The sequence below is a fragment of the Penicilliopsis zonata genome, assembly GCF_001890105.1.
Source record: "Penicilliopsis zonata CBS 506.65 unplaced genomic scaffold ASPZOscaffold_10, whole genome shotgun sequence".
NCBI classification, from domain to species: domain Eukaryota; kingdom Fungi; phylum Ascomycota; class Eurotiomycetes; order Eurotiales; family Aspergillaceae; genus Penicilliopsis; species Penicilliopsis zonata.
In genome coordinates this window covers 54,068-72,127 of record NW_019208919.1, presented here as the reverse complement: position 1 = coordinate 72,127, position 18,060 = coordinate 54,068, and the positions used below count along the sequence as shown (strand labels likewise).

The 18,060-nt window shown below is 50.8% G+C and overlaps 8 protein-coding genes across 8 annotated transcripts; 4 read left to right on the top strand and 4 right to left on the bottom strand.

The window, feature by feature from the left end:
- Positions 1-1,568: 1,568 nt before the first annotated feature.
- On the top strand, positions 1,569-3,463 carry ASPZODRAFT_68404 (hypothetical protein; the record flags this gene model as incomplete). The annotated part of the gene is made up of 5 exons (XM_022729505.1): positions 1,569-1,631; positions 1,696-1,884; positions 2,262-2,406; positions 2,590-3,251; positions 3,323-3,463. The coding sequence occupies 5 exons, from the start codon at positions 1,569-1,571 to the stop codon at positions 3,461-3,463; spliced, it is 1,200 nt and encodes a 399-aa protein (XP_022580081.1).
- Positions 3,464-4,100: 637 nt separating this feature from the next.
- Positions 4,101-5,160, bottom strand: ASPZODRAFT_69305 (hypothetical protein; the record flags this gene model as incomplete). Its single annotated transcript, XM_022729572.1, has 3 exons — positions 4,101-4,296; positions 4,358-4,850; positions 4,908-5,160. The coding sequence occupies 3 exons, from the start codon at positions 5,158-5,160 to the stop codon at positions 4,101-4,103; spliced, it is 942 nt and encodes a 313-aa protein (XP_022580080.1).
- Positions 5,161-5,985: 825 nt separating this feature from the next.
- ASPZODRAFT_133407 (hypothetical protein) lies at positions 5,986-6,855 on the top strand. The gene is made up of 5 exons (XM_022723266.1): positions 5,986-6,040; positions 6,102-6,184; positions 6,257-6,391; positions 6,459-6,526; positions 6,587-6,855. The coding sequence occupies exons 2-5, from the start codon at positions 6,167-6,169 to the stop codon at positions 6,777-6,779; spliced, it is 414 nt and encodes a 137-aa protein (XP_022580079.1). The 5' UTR covers positions 5,986-6,040; positions 6,102-6,166; the 3' UTR covers positions 6,780-6,855.
- Positions 6,856-7,361: 506 nt separating this feature from the next.
- Positions 7,362-9,081, top strand: ASPZODRAFT_143460 (hypothetical protein; the record flags this gene model as incomplete). The annotated part of the gene is made up of 4 exons (XM_022724910.1): positions 7,362-7,491; positions 7,547-7,638; positions 7,688-8,584; positions 8,647-9,081. The coding sequence occupies 4 exons, from the start codon at positions 7,362-7,364 to the stop codon at positions 9,079-9,081; spliced, it is 1,554 nt and encodes a 517-aa protein (XP_022580078.1).
- Positions 9,082-9,690: 609 nt separating this feature from the next.
- On the bottom strand, positions 9,691-12,776 carry ASPZODRAFT_17017 (hypothetical protein; the record flags this gene model as incomplete). Its single annotated transcript, XM_022726926.1, has 5 exons — positions 9,691-9,925; positions 9,988-12,413; positions 12,486-12,580; positions 12,652-12,689; positions 12,772-12,776. The coding sequence occupies 5 exons, from the start codon at positions 12,774-12,776 to the stop codon at positions 9,691-9,693; spliced, it is 2,799 nt and encodes a 932-aa protein (XP_022580077.1).
- Positions 12,777-13,288: 512 nt separating this feature from the next.
- Positions 13,289-14,528, bottom strand: ASPZODRAFT_133404 (hypothetical protein). Its single transcript, XM_022723265.1, has 4 exons — positions 14,319-14,528; positions 14,093-14,157; positions 13,800-14,024; positions 13,289-13,739 (listed from the first exon to the last, which is right to left on the bottom strand). Exons 1-4 carry the CDS (start codon positions 14,358-14,360, stop codon positions 13,616-13,618), a joined length of 456 nt encoding a protein of 151 aa, XP_022580076.1. The 5' UTR covers positions 14,361-14,528; the 3' UTR covers positions 13,289-13,615.
- A 513-nt stretch (positions 14,529-15,041) lies between these two features.
- On the top strand, positions 15,042-16,476 carry ASPZODRAFT_152617 (hypothetical protein; the record flags this gene model as incomplete). The annotated part of the gene is made up of 3 exons (XM_022725869.1): positions 15,042-15,197; positions 15,263-16,207; positions 16,276-16,476. The coding sequence occupies 3 exons, from the start codon at positions 15,042-15,044 to the stop codon at positions 16,474-16,476; spliced, it is 1,302 nt and encodes a 433-aa protein (XP_022580075.1).
- A 223-nt stretch (positions 16,477-16,699) lies between these two features.
- Positions 16,700-18,025, bottom strand: ASPZODRAFT_133400 (hypothetical protein). Its single transcript, XM_022723264.1, has 4 exons — positions 17,894-18,025; positions 17,519-17,826; positions 17,308-17,459; positions 16,700-17,248 (listed from the first exon to the last, which is right to left on the bottom strand). The coding sequence occupies exons 1-4, from the start codon at positions 17,934-17,936 to the stop codon at positions 16,837-16,839; spliced, it is 915 nt and encodes a 304-aa protein (XP_022580074.1). The 5' UTR covers positions 17,937-18,025; the 3' UTR covers positions 16,700-16,836.
- Between the last annotated feature and the right edge of the window lie 35 nt (positions 18,026-18,060).

Sequence of the window (18,060 nt, the reverse complement as noted above, 5' to 3'; positions counted from 1 at the left end):
TTACACGTGATGGCCCCCACTATCAAGTCACGTGGTCCCGTTCCGCGCGAGCCGCCGCCCGCCGGGGCCATTTTTATGATCCTTGCGGCAGACAGTGACGGCCTGGACTGTGACATTAGCGTTTTGGGCGGACTGCGTGTGGGAACAAGCACCTATCATTCGAAGAGCACTTCTGGAGTCAGCTAGCAAAGCAAAAGGTGCCACTCAGACTGAGAGATTGGCTGGAACAGAGGGGTGGGGGAGTGTCAACCCCACTACCGCCAGGGATCAAGGAGACATCATGGCGCTCAGCTGGCAATAGTACTGTGAAGAGGTAACTGTCTGGGTAACTACCTAGGTACCTATCAACTACCGAGGACTCGTTATGATATGGGCATCAGCTAATTCCGGTGTTGACTGCAGTCACCTTTCTAGACCCCCCCCCACCAGGTTATTTTCAGAAGCTTTTTCTCCACCTGTCTGGAAACCAACTCCCTGTCTTGTTCCACAGCAGGAGGGATGTTGAAATATGCCGCAATCCTAGCCAGATCATACCGAGATTCAACAACCCAGGATGAAGCGGCAGGGGGTGTACTGTATACAAGACACGGATACTATTGAAGGTACCTACTTGGTAGTAGACTGCACATTATTCAGAAATGCTACTTCGCTCGAGGCTTGCGACTCATGACGTCAAGTGGACACGCCCTCACTCAGGTTGCTTACATAGGCCACTCTCTTGTTGGATCTTGCCAGGATTCCACGGTCCGTTCAATGTTGTGCGGCGGAGATCAACAGATATACACCAGTCAGCGTGCCTGAATGTTTACCCTGCCAAGGTTCTGCATCCAATACTGCTTCCTGCCCTTTCCAAGGTGTCTCGTTTATTCATTTCATGTTTCTGTGAACCGAATAAACCCAGAAAGTCGAGCCCGTATGTCCTCAATACTAGGTAATCACAGTGTTGGTTGTAGATCCATCAACGCCAGGCTCGAATCTTAACGAACTGCCTAACCAAGGACAAGACCGAGGACCACAGAAAAAACAAGAAAAAAAAAAAGGAAACACTGAATGGCCCCTTGTCTCATTCACCCGGGATCCAGTCTCTTTTACCCAGTGGTGCCCCTCATTGGTGACCTTCATCTGAGGAATTCCTGATGAGGTACCTGCTCCGTAGGTACCTATGGTACCTCCCTACCCAGGATACTAAGTACCTACTGTACAAAGGTAGATGGGAGTCGGCCTTGGGTACCTGCCTATAAATCGAATCTCGGGCCCCTCTTTTCGAAGTTGCTCTCTTTTCTCGTAGTATTTCTCTGATCGATCTTGCAACCGACTTGCTCTTCGGTGCTTAGTGATATTGCTCACTTGTATCTTGTGCCCCTCCTTCTCTGGTTGTAAAGCACTGGTTCGAAGCGACGACAAGGCACAAGACCACTTATATCGAAAGAAAAAGGCCGATCATATCTGTCTTCTTTCTGCTAGATCACGAACAGAGATTCTTCTTATTTATTATTATTATTTTTTTCAAAGACTTGCTCTCTGCTCACCCCGGGTCAAATATTATACCTCTGAGGCAGCATTCCAATATGTCGAATAGACCCATCTTCGTTGCCACGCATCCCCGGGCATGTTCCACAGCGTTTGAACGAGTGAGTGTTTCCAGATATATATATAAAGCTATATATAAACTGTATGTATATTGACATACGACAGGTCTTCATGACTCGGCGTGATACCATCCAGTGTGTTCATGAACCTTTCGGCGATGCCTTTTATTATGGCCCCGAGAGACTCAGTGCGAGATTCGCAGGTGATGACCATGAAGAAGAACGCCTAGAAAGTGGCTTTAGCAATTCCACATTCAAGACAGTGATGGATAGAATCGAGCGAGAAGCTTCTGAGGTCCGACCCTTTCTTTTCGCTGCTCTTTCGCTGCTCTTTCACTGCTTTTTCACTGCTCTTCCTCCCCCTGCTTGTTTCTTCTTTTTGATTTCCCTGCATTATGGCCCTCCTGGAATCATCTATACCCTCTCAAGGTTGTATAATACGATAGGCGCCACGGTCGCTATCGTCTATTGGGATGGATCGACCAATTCTCTTGTTCTGCCAGTGGTCACTGGGTATTGTTCCAGACTTTGTGCCAGACGTTCGAGGATGGCGGCTTAGAGACCTGTCTAGACCTCAGTTGTTAGCCATTTGGCAGAAGATGATGATTTGTTGCTTTCTTCATTGGTCCGCCAGATGTTCTTGACAATGTGATACTTACCTTGGATGTGCAGGGAAAGAGAGTCTTCATCAAAGACATCAACCACTATCTGTTGCCGCCATACGGTAAACCTGCCAGCATTGCACCATCCCTGCAGAAGATCAAGCGTGGTGTCGGAACCACATCTGAGGGAGTCAATGGACATGCGGTCGGCAATGGTATCAATGGTACATATAATACCAATGGTGTCAATGGTGTCAATGGTGTCAATGGTGTTGAGAGTACCAACGGCGTTAACGGCGCCATCAGTGCCAACGGAACCAATGGCGTTCATAGATTGAATAGTGTCAACGGTGTCAATGGTACTAACAGTGTTAACGGGGTGAATGGTGTGGATGGAGCCAGCAGTTCCAACGGTACCCAGGTCAACGGAATGAATGGTGTCAACGGTCTCCACGGTATGAATGGAGTCAAGGTCAATGGCGTGCACAAGCACTGCGAGCCATATCCCTATGATACCGAGAGCGAGCCCAGTAATCCGACCATCATGCCCTATGCACTGCTGGCCCAATTCCACTTCGCCTTCCTTATCCGTGACCCACACTTTAGTGTCCCTTCCTACTACCGCTGCACCATCCCACCCCTAGATGATGTGACGGGCTTCTATGAGTATTACCCCTCCGAGGCTGGGTACGACGAGGTGCGCCGCACCTTCGACTATTTGCGAAGTGTGCATCTCATTGGACCTCGGGTTGCCACTCGCGATGACCTGATCGTGGGCGTCGATAACGCCAGCCGTCTTCAGAACGGTCACGGCGACAACAGCAACTGCAACGGCGCTACTACCGGCGTTGAGATCTGTGTCATTGATGCGGATGACCTGCTTGACAACCCCGTGGCCATGATCAAAGCGTTTTGCCGCAGCGTGGGCCTTGAATATGACCCGGGAATGTTGAACTGGGACAACGAGGCCGACCACGAGTATGCCAAGGCAGCGTTCGAGAAGTGGAAGGGCTTTCACAACGATGCCATCGAGAGCAAGTATCTGGCCCAAAGAGAGCATGTAAGTGGATGATATTTTCTCTGAGTCCTTCCAGAAGCAAACAAAAAACTGATGCCTTTCTCTCCCCTCAGCGCCACATCAAGACCGAGGAAGAGTTCGACGCCGAATGGCGCAAGAAGTACGGCGACAAGGGAGCTGCATTGATTCGCAAGACGGTCGACGAGAATATGGCGGATTATCTGTACCTGAAGCAGTTTGCCATGAGGGTGTAAGTAAAGGGAGAGAGAGACTTTCCTCCCCCTCCTCGGGTGTCAGTGGGGAGCCGATGATTTGACGGACAGCAAACAATGATGGAAAGGACAAGAAACGAGGGGGGGAGGGGGACGGGGGCTTACTCTTAACTTCCACCTACTAATGACTGGTCAAATGTCTTTCCTTGATTTTGAGTCGGGCTACGTATTGCAGCAATGATGATGAGAGTTTAGTTCTGATGGCGACATCTGAGCCCGTAAGCACATATTAACTGGTAGCCAGTGAACGTGGAATGTCAAGTGCCGAGTACGAATACTAAATAGCAGTATTGAATTGGATACGATCATATGTACATTGTTTGTAGTATTAGCTGTGTATGGATGGTGGAGTTAAATTGATATCGAAGATTTATCTATACCAAACTTTTTGTACCAAAATAGATGATATTATTTTTAATCCTACATCATCTGCTAGTTCTTCGTACCTCTTGGTAAGCTTATCGTCCTATATTTATATCTATCCAACGCTAGTGTTCACGAAGAAGTAGTCCTCTTCAGTCGAGAGGTATAGCAACGGAAGGTGATAGGAGACTATAAGAAACCCAGGCGGACTAGCAAGGCCAAAAGAAGGAGAAGAAGGAGAGAAAGAGACCAGAATTCAAACAGCACTGTATCCGCCCCTGGAACCAGATCCTTGAAACGTGTTGATCACTCGACGAAGCCAGTCCTGGAAGATATATGGGAGGTCGCGGATGGTGTCGCCGTGGGGGAGCAGATCCCAGCCTCGAGCCCCGTAGCGGGTGTAATTGAGCCAGGAGCCGAAGATGAGGTAGGCGGCCGTGCATAGGAAAGCACTTTTTTAGTCAGTTTTTCTTTCTTTCTCGTGATTTGAACATGAGCGCAAAGACAACTTACATGATGATGAACCAAGTGAAGAACCCCCAGCTGCTGGAAGAATCGACCTCCTTCTTCTGTTTGAGGTAGTCGTCGCATGCGTACCGGGTCCGCCAGTCCAATCGGAGAACATATGAGCCGTCGTCACTTGCACCAAAGCTCTTGAATTGCAGACTGCGATCCCCTTCATTATTATCACCCGCGGCGGGGTCTCCCCGCTTCTCCTCCTCCCGTGCATCTGTAAGCCGCTCCAGACCCGTTCGGTCAGGGTCACACTTAAACTGAATCACTGCGCTGACGTCCTTCTTCTTCTTGTCGTTTGGATCGTGGGTCTCGGAATACTCCCCACCTGCCAGTTTGACCATGAGGCCTTCTTCATCTGGGTCGAGTTTCTTCAAACGCGTGATCTCGGGGTCCTTGGTGCCGTGGCCCAAATGATCCAGTCCAGCAACGGGGAAAGCATAGCCGGCCGACTCTTCGCTCTCCTCGTCGTACTCGTACCGAAAGCCACAAACTAGAGAATCAAAAGTTAGCTTCCAACCAATGGGCCTAGGATCGAGTCCGGACGTACTGTTCTTGGAAGTCCCGCATTTGAGCTTATCGCGAATCGAGGCTCCCTTGAGGATGTTGCAGATGTTCAGCACGTATGTCGTGTTCACAACCGACTCCGTCAAATTCTGCAGGTTGTAGACCTCATGGACTCCACCCAGCGGACTCAGGTCATATTTGAACCCATCCGCGACGATCTGTTGGCAGTCGAAACCGCTCGCCGAAACGACCCCCAGCAATGAGCCGAAAAGGAACAACCCGGACCGTATTTGCATTTTTGTGTATGTGTGTGGACCACAGATAATCAAGATCTTTCCGACCGAACGAAGGAAGGGGTAGAGAGGCACTCAGCGGACGAGAGGGAGACGGTGCAGCTGCTCCAGGACACTGAGGCGGGCAAGGGGTCGCGCGATCAGCGTAAAACCAGCCAGCTGGTACGAGGCAGGGAATCCGAATCCCGTCTATTATTATCGAGAGAAAATGCAACAGCCACGAGAGCGAGCGTGGCGCTGCTTGGGTTGTAAAGGAGCAGCGTGAGGTGACACCAGGTCGATCGATGATCCCAATAGCGATAAATGACGAGGCGGCCTTAATTTGTCCTGGTCGGGCGGAGCTGTTTTTCTCCAACACCGAAAAAAAACGGGAGCAGCACTGATAAGAGGACTGCTGGTATGCGTGGGAGCAAATGGAGGAATATCTCGGTTTAGATAATTATTGCAATACGGCTACTTGATGATGCCGGTATCTATTTCTGCTTCAGTGAGGTGAATTGCCCATATACCGCGATCTTGCTGGTCAATACACTGCTGATGATGTCACCTATTGATTGTTGTCTTGACCAGTTGGCGTCTCGTTGAAGGGCAGTTAGTGATGGGAAAAATGAAAAATAGAGCTTTTGAGTCCACTAGATGTATGATAAAGTATCCAGGTAACAATGGGCTTCCCCTTCTTATGGGTAATTCGCTTGTTTTCCTCTTCTTTCTATCGTAATTACCTCCTACGTTGAGATATCAACCGAGTCCGCCAAAAAGAGGACCGCACAGACCACGTGACGCTGCTGCCACTTCTGGCCCGCCAACACCGCAAAGAAACACCACGAAGGCATCTACAAAAGTACTGCAGCAGACACTGTTCTCGCCAGTCGAGTTTTCTCAGGTACCTATGGCTATTTGAGTGAAATTTTCCGGTCAAATGGGTTGCTGATGGCAGGGAACAGAACTCTTTGCCCCCCCTCTCCCCGCTTGCACTGTGCGGTCGGCTTCGACAGTCTCCGCCGTCAAAATGATCCAGCATCGTATGGTGAGTAGTGTCTGTCAATCGGATTGAAATGCATTATATTGTGTGTGACTTTCATTCTCTGACAGTCTGTAGCTCTCGAAAGAGGACGAAGTCGCCGCCGGTGGTGAGGAAAACGAAGTCCGCCGCGAGGACCAGGAGAAGATCAACCGATTCAGTCGACTGCACCAGCGGGAATCCATGCTGGAAGAGCAGCTGAAGGCCAAACAGGTGTGTCTCTCTACCGTATCGATCTTTTTCTTTCTGTCTATCAGTGTCTCCGTCTCACTTCTTCCAGAAAGACAAGGAAGACCTGGAGGAGATCTCAACGGAATTGGAACTAGCCGATGAAGACGAACTGGTTCCGTAAGTAGTGATGGAAGACTATCTATTCCAAGCAGTTGTTGCTGACTGTCGGCCGAATAGCTACAAGATCGGTGATTCCTTCTTTCAATTACCGTTGGAAGAGGCACAGTCACTCCTCTCCACATCCACAGACCAGATCGATTCGGACGTCTCTCGCCTAGAGGAGTCTCTGGAGGAGATTCGTGAGGAGCTTCAACAGCTTAAGGTGTCGCTGTACGCCCGGTTTGGACGCAGCATTAACCTAGAAGTCTAACAGGGACTCCCCACACCATAGCATTGATAGACTGACGAGGGAGAGAATATATCATTTCCTCTCAAAATGAACGGCCTGTGTACAATATTCTGGGATACAATAGATACCACCTAAACGACTTTGACGTTGACGGGAAATCTCACGTGCGCAGCACTGGGCCCATCAATCAACACTAAAACACCTCTTTGAGCATCCATTGGTTTCACCAGATAGCATATGGAGCACCTGGATTCCCACCTACTAAATAAACGAACGGCTAAACAGCCAGTTAAGGGATGAGAGCATTATAGCATTGGCTGGCGACATTCTTATCTACGCAGAAGGTCCTCGGGTTACATCCCACGATAAGCGGATCCCCGCTTAAGACCCCCAGCTTTTCTTCTTCCCCGAGACTCCTTGCATTTCCCTGCAGCTTGCTTCTGCTGCGTACTGGGAGCTGCTTTTATTGACCTCAGTCCCGGCTTGTCCTGCCCCTTTCTTCATTCAATCCATCGACGACCCCATCTGCCCCTGTCTAACTGGCAGAATCTATACTAGCGTTCACACCCTATCCAATAGCTACTAGAGAGTGCTATCGACATAATGGGTGGCGCTGTTTCCAAGGAGGAAGGCTTTATTTCGAAGGAAAAGTCGGGCTATAGCTTCACCCAGGAGAGCCATGCCAAGAGATATGGACGGATCTCCCAGGATTCGCTTGCTGTGAATGAACTGGGTGAGTAAGACGAACGTGGTATAAAACTAGTATGAAGATCTGATCTCAAGTCTAGCGCCGCCTCCTTATGAGATCAAGGAGCGCGTAGTCACTCTTCCACTCTCGGCGACTAAGCAATGGGAGTCTTCCTTACTTTCAGAGCCGAAGGTATGACATGATACCCTCCCAGAATGACTTCGTCCTCACAGAATGACAGAACCGCCTTGCTATCTCCGCTCTTTCTGCAAATCCCATCTCCTCTATTCTGACCAACCAAGCAGCTGCCACAGCGGACACGCAAACATTCAACATCAAAATCCCCTTTGAAGGTGGCCCGATCACAAACCAACGCTCCTCCGGCCGCTGCTGGCTGTTTGCGTCTACAAATGTCTTCCGCGTGGCCATCATGAAACGGTACAATCTCAAGGATTTTGAGCTCAGCCAGGCCTATCTTTTCTACTGGGACAAGATCGAGAAAGCCAACTGGTTCCTCGAGCAGATCATCGACACGGCAACCACCCACGAGCTCGATGACCGTCTGGTTCAGACGCTGTTCTCTGATCCCATCTCCGACGGCGGCCAGTGGGATATGGTATCCAACCTGGTAGAAAAGTATGGACTTGTCCCGCAGGTCCTGTACCCGGACGGGTACAATGCGAAGAACTCCTCGAAGATGGACTGGCTGATCACTGCGAAGCTGCGTGAGCAGGCTCTTGAGCTGAGAAAGTTGGCTACTACCGCCGCCACGGCTGCCGAGGAGACCAGCGCGCGCCGAGCGCAGCTGATGCTCTCTTTGGCCAAGGAGCGGTTCATGCAGGAGATCCATTCGATTGTGACCATCATGCTGGGTCCCGTGCCGGATCCGCAGGGTAAATTCCAGTGGGACTTTTATGATGCGAACGGCAAGTTCCATCAACTGCAGCTGACCCCGAAACAATTTGCTGCGAGCCTCTCCTCGAAGCAAGGGGTGCAGACATGCGGTGGTGTCAATCTGTCAGCGATGTTCAGCCTGGTCAATGATCCACGAAACGAGTATGGACGTCTCTTGACCGTCGACCGACTGGGTAATATGGTGGGAGGACGCGGCATCACTTACGTCAATGTGGATATGAGTGTACGTTTCCTCCCTCCGAGAGAAACTCCCCTTTCAACTATATACCAATTCTAACCTTTTAGACCATCAAATCTGCAGCCATCAACATGCTCAAGGCCGGATACCCAGTCTTCTTCGGCTGTGATGTAGGCAAGTTCTCCGACTCAGCAACGGGAATCATGGACCTAGACCTCTTCGACCTTACGTTGGGCTTCAACATCTCGCTGGGCATGGACAAGGCGCAGCGTTTGCAGACGGGCGAGTCCTCCATGACGCACGCCATGGTCCTGACCGCCGTCCAGGTGGAGAACGGCGAGCCCGTCCGCTGGCGCGTGCAGAACTCCTGGGGCGAGACCGCAGGCGACAAGGGCTGGTTCGTCATGTCGGACAAGTGGGCGGACCAGTTCCTCTACCAGATCGTCGTCGATCCGCGATTCGTCGCCAAGGAAGTCTCCGACATCCTCAAGCAGGACGCTTTGGTTCTTCCTCGGTGGGACCCGATGGGTGTCCTTGCTTAGACGACTGTTTTTTAGCAGTAACTATTACCCAGCCAGATACCATTTCGGAACATGACATGCCCCCATTTTATCCCTTTCATGAGATGTTTATGATATGATATATGATATTCGAATTTGAATTGCTCTGATAATAAGCTCGGAAACCGTCCATTTTCGCATTTCCGCTTTCTATTCTATATCGTGATATACAACGGGTATCCATGCCAGTACCAACCGCGAGATGGCAGATGACAATAAATCGAAAAAGCACCGTACCATCGAGCGTATAGGATGAGATAGAAAAAGTGAATAGTGAAGAGTCAAAAAGAGAAGAAAAGAAAAGAGAAAGAGATGGTTATCACGGCTGCAGGATATTCGTAGACTGCGTATCTGCCAGGGTAAATTGACAAGGAGAGGGACAGGGCATATTTTCCCGAAGAGCTCGGAATGGGAGTGCTATATCATGTTATTGAAGAGAGACACACAGCCTGGGGAAGGGAAATGAGTAGGGGAGCAAAGATGCTCCAAGGAGAAGATGACGACTGGAATGAATAAGAAAACTGATATGACATGTAGCGAAGTAGTAGCTGTAGTTGTAGTAGTAGGAACAAAGAGAATCGCATAATCGATTCATCGTCGGTCAAAGAACCAGCTTGTGCGCTTCCCCGTCTCCTGCGACTGAACTCCAGCAATGGACGAGTTCGAGGGAGCATTGTCTCCGCCACCGCCGCGGAGGGGCTTTGCGATCCTCGAGCCCCCGAAACTGAACCCGCCGCTGGAATCCATCGAAGTCGGGAGGCCCCGCGTCGAGCCTTGCTTGGCCGCCTCGAGCCTCTCCTTGACGGCAGTGAGTTGGGCCTCGAATCTGGAACAGTCAGGTTTGCCATTCGCTTTACAGACAGTAACAATGGAGGTGAAAGGGCGTACCGGTGATTTGCTTGGGTAAGCTTCTCCTGGCTCTCCTGGAGCAGGCTCTCCAAACTGGCAATCCGCTCGTTTCGGGCGATGAGTTTCCGCTCGGCAATGGCGACTTCTTTCTTGAGTCCGCTGTTCTGCTCAACCAGCTGGCGTTGCACGTGAGTCAATTGCTCGAGGTTGCGTTCCAGGAAGGCCATCTTCTTCTGTTGAGCCCGGTTATTCGAGGACCGAAGCACGTTGTTGTACTGCTCGCGGGCATCGTCCAACGAAATCTCAAGCTCCACAACCCTCTCGCAGCGGTTTTGCAGATCACGCATCAACGACTTCTTCATCGCATCGAATTCAGCAATCTGCTGCTGGAGTGTTTTGCCCGCAGCACCGTTTGTTGAGGCGCGCGACTGAGAATCCGTGAGCGACTGGCGCAGCTTTGTCAGCTCCTCGTCCTTGTGGCCGATTTCTTGACGCAACTCTTCGAGCAATTTCATCTCCGTCTCCTTGCGATCGCCGTACGACTTCTCCAGTCGTTCGCGAATCTCCTGCACATCTTGCTCGCCCAGATTGCTCTCCAGAACATTTTCGTATTCCCGCTCGAGATCCGCCAGCTTCTGCTCGAGCTCCGTACGTCGGCCGTCCTGCAGCAGACTCAACTCACCGCGGTCATTCATCGTCAACTCGGCCTGTCGGATAAAGCCCTGCGTTTCCAACAGGCTGGCTCGTAGTTCAAGGAGATCATCGGGAACGATGGTTTCGCCTTCTTCGCTGATTTTGTGCAAGGCATCAACGCGCTGAATAAGATCCTGAACTTTGCGCTCGTTGTCAGAAAACACGTCACTACCCAAGTCGAATCCGGCCATCATCTTGGCCATCTTCTCCGCTTTTTTCTTTTCCTTCTCATCCAAGGCGGCGCTAGTCTCCTTCGCCTTCATACGGACATCCAAGAGCTGCTGCTTCACTTCGTCAAGTTCGGAAGTCAACTCGGTGTTCGCTTCCTTCAAACTGTCCATGGTGATGGACGCTTCTTTGCTCTCATACGAAACCTTCTCCAAGTGCATACGGAGCTCATTGACTTCAGTATTGAGTCTCTCGTTGTCCTTGCCGGAACGAGAGTTGTTCTCCTTCATATTCTTCAGCTCCTCCTTCGCCTCCCGTAGAGTCCTCTCGACATTCGCGATATGCGTTTCCTTCTCGGTGATCTGGTCTTGAAGCTCGTTCTCACGTCGGAGAAACTCTTCACGCTCATCCTTTTCGAGCACCAGACTGGGGGTTCCAGACCGGTCGCCCAGTCTGGAGTCCGGCCGGGGAGTCTCTGAACGAGGCACATCCTGCAACCGGGAAGGAGTGCCGGGGCGAGGTGCGCGGGCTTCTACCTTTGCCGCGCTGACGCCGTCTGCGGAGCGAGACGGTGTCCAGCGCTCTTTTGGAACATTATCTCCACTTCGCCAGACCTGGACTTCGTTTTCAAGCGCAGAGATGTAGGTCTCGAAGTTGGTGACCTGACTCTGCGCCTTGCGTAGCAGCTGCTTCAGCTCGGCAGGGCTCAACTCGGCGTTGATCTTCGCCTTGTTCTTGATAGCCTTGGCACGCACACCGAAGCGAAGAGTAGATATCGTTTCCGCATCGTTGTAGCTGCTGGGCGAGCAGTTAATGATCAAGGTTGTCCGGGAGTTACCTCCCAAACTCTCTTGTAGGATTCGGGTGAGTTTCGAGTCGCGATAAGGGATATGTGTTGACTTTCCGTCCGTCAGGGCGTTGATGACCATGCCAAGAGCACTCAAACTCTTGTTGATTTTCTTGGCCTCTTCCAGCGTCTGGCCACTAGCACCTGTCTTGCCGACCTTTTCACTACCTGCCAAATCAACCAAGAAGAGCTGACCGCTTTTGGCAGAGCCCGTTTCAACGTTCTTCTGCGTCACGGTGATCACAAAAATAGAGTGAGACCGGGATGACTCCTGATTCATGTTTGTCGCAGCAACAGCTCTTGCCGCCCCACCGCGTCGCATCACTTCATAAACTTCCTGAACACTCGAGACATACACCTCTAGCAGTCCCTTGACGTAGACGCCTCGTGCCTTTTCTTCGTGGACGGGAAGATTGTCGTTCTGAGGAACGAGCAGATCCCTGATCCGCTCCATATAGATTTCCATATAGCTGACCCGGACGGTGTACTCGATGTTGCTGGGACTGACGAGAATGCTCGCGAAGATCTGCTCAACGATACGCGGGATGATACCCTTGCCCTCATCATCGTCGATATCGGAGCCCATCATCGTATACGATTTACCCGCACCCGTTTGTCCATATGCAAATACGGTGCCGTTGTAACCGTTCAGAATATCATCCACCGTTGAGCGAATAGAGAAATCGAAGATATCATTTTGTCGAGAGCCCATGGGGAAAACCCTATCGAAAGTGAAGGCACTTATGCCTTCCCTGGACTATTTTCCGAATCAGAACTGTCTGGTATATGGAATCCCCTCCCCTCGCCCTTGGCTCTCTAATCAACTCACGTTGATCTTGCATGACTGCTCATTTTCGAAATCCACAATCGGCTCCCCTCCCGACGCTAATTCAACTTTGTTCTGCGGTCGAAATCTCGCAACGACTGTGAGCGGGGTAAGTTAGCACTCGACGTCTCTTCGCTCAGGGATATTTTGCTTTCAAGATTGCGCGCACCCTTGATCGTGTTATTCGAGGAGCCGGACCCGGAAGACCTATAGTATCAAATAGCAAAGAGAGAATAGTCAGCCTTATCAGTTCTTGCAGCAGCGGCAGCGGTGAATCACAAATACTCACGCCATGGTGCTTGTGTTTAAATATGCAGAAACGCTAGACCAACGACAGAGCGGGTGAAAATACGACCAGAAACCCCAAGCAGGGGATATTCAAAAGCAAGTCCTCGACTTCTTCGAATCCGCGGGTGGTCCAAGATCGGCAGGCCGCTGGGTGTGTCGCCGTGACGGGGTCAGGGGTTCACGTGCACGCAAAGGCCGCAGAGAACGTGGAAAAACAAAAGCAGTATGTGCAGTGTCCTCGACCCGGAGGATTATAAATCGGGATATGCAAAGAATGGCAGGCCCGTGCACACCACAGCGAGCGTCGAGATGTGAGGTGGAAGTCCACTGTCCAGGTGGAGGGGAACCGCGTTGATCGCGAGAGAAACCGTTGTTGACAACGCTTGTTGGGATGTCTTGGCGCCCGCCTAGAGTCCCGCATCACCGCTACTTGAAACAGCCGCAGGGTTGGACTATGTCGTATTATTTATTACTGCGCATTATGCATTACCACCGAGATACAAATTTTTTTATATTCAGGGGGAAATGATCATATGGTCACTAGATGATGCTGGTAACGCACGACAAGCTGATGCATTATGCAACATCGGAACAAGATGCAAATATCCACGGAGAAAACAAATAGAGCAGTATTCGCCAGGCGCCTTATCCCCCGCGCTGTGCATGTCTGGAAAGGAAATAAAAAGAGACCGGGAAGCTCAGGTACTCAACATGCCTGTTCGGCGTTGTCCTGGTTCAGAAAGGATGGAGGGAAGAGAGAAAGAAGAGGAAAAGGTGCAGAAAAGACCATGGAAGGCCGAACACGTCGGAGAGCATATCATGTCCAAAAATGACTTGAATATACCCTAGTCTTCCCAGCTCTTTTCGACGGTCTCACGGACACGCTTAACGTACTCCTTGCGATTATCTTTATAGAGGTTCGAGGCTTCCACGTTGGCAGGAGACGATGTGTTCGGATCGTTCAGAAGACTAAGGGTGGCGATATCGTCAGCAAAAAAATTCTTGCAGCTTCAACCTGAAGAACCATACCTCTGGATGCTAGTCAAGATGGCTGCTACATCATAAGTCGGACTCCACCTGTTCTGAAGGATGTCCAGACAGAGTTCCCCAGTACCATATACATTAGGGTGAAACATCTGACTGATAAACTTCACCCCAGGAGGCTTGTTCGGATATTGCTCTTCAAAGTGCATAACAAGACGAAAGGTTCCGTCCTCGAATGGTGTATCGGCGGGGCCAATGATAACGGCATTCCTACTCAAAAAACAGATTAATTAAAAAAACAAGCCTTATTAGACCAGTAAATGGGGGTTTCAGCCTACCAGGTCATGACATTGTCTGATACAGGAGATGCCGAGACTCCAGCAGGAGGATCTGTTTGCATGCGCTGTAATCACCAACGATGTATTAGCTCACGAGATCAAGACAAACGAGGGCATGACGTAAAATCGAGGGAGGGTAGGAAGCATATTGCAGATGGGAAAAGCAACGGTTCCTAAAGATTCGATGATACTAGGGACTTTTCTGATGAAAGCACCTCTCACATACCTTGAAATCCCGCATGAGGCGGCGGCGGGCAGAGGTCGACATGGCGGCGGGGTTCTGGTGATAATCGGCAAGCTATCGGGTGACTGACTCAGTGAGAGAGGGCGAGAAGAGATGGAGCAGTCAGATGTGACAGCTCGTTAGAAGCGAGTCAATAGGGGAAGGGTAGAAGGTGTGTTGTAGATGGAAGAAGGAGACACAAGAAGCTGCCGAGTCGACAAGACAATCGATGGAGATGCAGCAACCCTCCCGCTGGTCGATGACCGCTCCTCTCGGAGCCGACGTTCCTTCCTCCTCTTCTACCTTGGGGCCCATTTTTTGCCGCGTTGTTGGCTGTCACCGCTCATTGTCATTGGATTTCCGGCCGGACAAACAGCCCACATGGAGAAATATGCAGAATCTAGCTTAGAGCCTGGCTAGCCACAGTAGGTCGGGGAGCTTATCTAATGACGCCACATTTGAATAATCATGTGACTCAATTGATGTGGCTCGTTGGCTCGTGACCCAGCGCTAACACTATTAAACACTTGCCTCGGTCCAGGCGGGTGGCGGCTAGAGGCGGATGTGGACCACTACTACCGCGGCGAGGAGAGAGAGGTCGTCGTCTATATTGTTATGAGGTCAACCTTGAGGGTTTGTCATTTATTATCATCTTCATTCTGCTCTTTATCGTCGTTTCATAATACTTCCACTATCGCTTTGGGATTTCTTTCTTAGCGCTTCGAAATGACACCCAGAGTTCCATGCCGCTTGACCTCCCTAGGGGCCTCCTTCCCCGCATCGCGAAGGTGCCAGCAGAGGTCCTTCAGTTCTGCACGCCCGTTGTTTAGGGAGATCCAAGAAGCGTACATTCTCAGTGGGGCTCGAACACCAACAGCAAAGGTAAAGAAGTCGTATGCGAGTATCTTTTTAATTAGTAGCTACCATGCTAACATCATGTTGCAAAGTTCAATGGATCTTTCGTCTCCGTCAGTGCTCCCGAGCTGGGCGCTGTTGCCATCAAGGCTGCTGTGAGCAAATCGGGGATCCCTGTTGAAAAGATCACCGATGTCTATATGGGCAACGTACTTCAAGGTTCCGTGGGGCAGGCCCCCGCACGTCAAGCGTCCATTTTCGCAGGTCTCTCGCCTAGTGTCGAGTCGATGACTGTGAACAAGGTCTGCGCGTCTGGTTTGAAAGCGGTGGCTCTCGCCGCTCAAAACATTCAACTGGGACTGGCAGAGGCGCAGGTGGCGGGGGGCATGGAAAATATGTCTCGGGTGCCGTATTATATGGCCCGTTCGAGCCAGTTGCCACCTTTTGGCGAAATCAAGCTGGAAGATGGTCTTATCAAGGATGGCCTGTGGGACGTTTACAATCAGTTTCATATGGGAATATGCGCCGAGCAAACCGCCAAGAAGTATGACATCTCTCGCGAGGACCAGGATCAATACGCTATCCAATCGTATCAACGTGCCCAGCAAGCCTGGAAGGAGGGCAAATTCGCTGAGGAGATTGCACCCGTCACGGTCAAGGGCAAGAAGGGAGAGACGGTCATTGAGCGTGATGAAGGCTACGAAAATCTGCGAATCGATAAGATGGCTACTCTGAAGCCTGCCTTTCTGAGGGATGGAACAGGTACCGTCACCGCTGGCAACGCTTCAACAATGAATGACGGCGCCTCTGCTTTGGTACTGGGCAGCAAGGACATTGCCCGCGAGTTCGCAAATAGCAATCGTCTGCTGGCCCGGATTGTCTCTTCTGCTGATGCCGCCATCGACCCCGTTGACTTTCCCGTGGCGCCCGCCAAGGCCGTTCCTATTGCTCTGGAGCGTGCTGGCATCACCAAGGATCAAGTTGCTGTCTGGGAGTTCAATGAAGCATTTGCAGCAGTTATCAAAGCTAATGAGAAGGTTAGTATCATACGCCTAGCAGATTTTTCTCATGTTCACTTCCGAACATTCGCTAAGATGTATTGCAGATCCTCGGTCTTCAAAACGCCCGTGTTAACCTCCTCGGTGGCGCTATATCCCTGGGCCATGCTCTCGGGAGCTCTGGCTCCCGAATCCTCATTACCCTCCTTCATCAACTTCAGCCTGGAGAATACGGGGTTGCTGCTATTTGCAATGGTGGTGGTGCTGCCACAGCAATGGTTGTCCAAAAGCTGGATAGAGTCGAGTGAGCACGCAGTCGCTATATGATGGTTTCAATATGGAGCTTGGCTTTGGCATTATTCTATACCCTTCCAATGATACAATATATCTATCTCTAGCTTTTAGCCCGTTGACACCATACATATTATTTATGCGTATGATACTGCTAGATACCTAGACTAAGAATCAAGGTTGATATGCTATACTTTGGTCTAAATCTACCATACATAAAGACAGCCAATTAAGATGCTAGGACAGAGGTAATTGATTTTTTGTATTTTATACATTTTAGATCTATTGTATCTATATTTGTCTTTGTGACAGCCCATAGCAACTTACTCCGTCTATCTCATGATTTCATCAAATGTGCTGGCCCTATCTTATTAGCTCTAATTTTCAGGGTGCACAATATGTTGAGCCACCTCCTGCCACCAGGTCCATGCAAAGTCGTCAACACCGGCTAACAAGGGCTCATAGTAATGACCAACGCCCAGGACATGTTGTGTTTGTAGGTTATACTCAAGTTCGCGCAGGCGGTCGACGAGGCGGGGAATGGCCACAGCCAGCCGGGTGTCCTTCTCGCCGGAAATGACACGAATAGGCATATTGCCAGCCTCTTTGCGCTTCACTCCAGCCACATAGTACGGATGAGCTTGGTCCCAGAAGACATGACTGGCTCCGTAGGTGGGTGTGGTCAGCGAGACGGGCTCATCCTCCATGATCCAGAGGACAGCGGGGGCAAGCGCTGACGCTGCGCCGAAAATCTCAGGATAGGTCAGGGCCACGTGGAGGGTTCCATAGCTATAAGCAAAAATATACATATTAGCATCGTACCATTTGTATTGTTATCTTTAACTCACCCTCCCATGGAGAATCCCTCGATCCACCGGGCCGATGGGTGACGGATGGTACGGTAGCGCCTATCGATCGCGTTGACAAGATCCTTGCTCATAATCGTCGCCAGAGGCCGCGTGCCGTCGTAGTTGTCGATATACCGTCCCTGCGGGAGCATCTACCCATTGATTGTCAGTGTTTGGATCGCCTCAGACTCTTTTATTCTTTTCTAAATACCTGCGGGGCAATGACGATACATTTCGGCATCAGTCCCTCATCCATCTTCCTCCCGTAGAACCGTAGCGCCCACTCACACGAGCGTGAAGTCTGCATGCCACCGTGGAGCCAGAAGAGGACCGGGTAGCGCTCCTCGCTCTCCTCGTACCCAGGGGGCAAGCGGCAGAGGTAGGTTCCGAGGCAACCTATGCCACGCGTGGGCTGCGGGTATGGCTGGGCATAGATGTCTCCAGCGAGTGCGAGGATATCGGGGTCGATCCAGGCGTTGAGCATGTTATCACGATCGACATACTTGGCGGCATGGTCCTCTGCAGGATCAAGTCAGTCTCAGTTGTATACTAGTACCTTAGTATTGGGAACGGGAAATTCGTGTACCCTTGTCCCAGGTGGGCAGCGGTGGGAAGAGCTCGCGAGACATGGTGTTTGGATAGATCTAGAGTAACAGGGAGCTTGACGTTTTGGAAGCTGCTTGTGCGGAGGTTATCGGAGGTTACCAGGTCCCCCTCTTATAAACATCGGGAATAACTACTGGGGAGGACTAA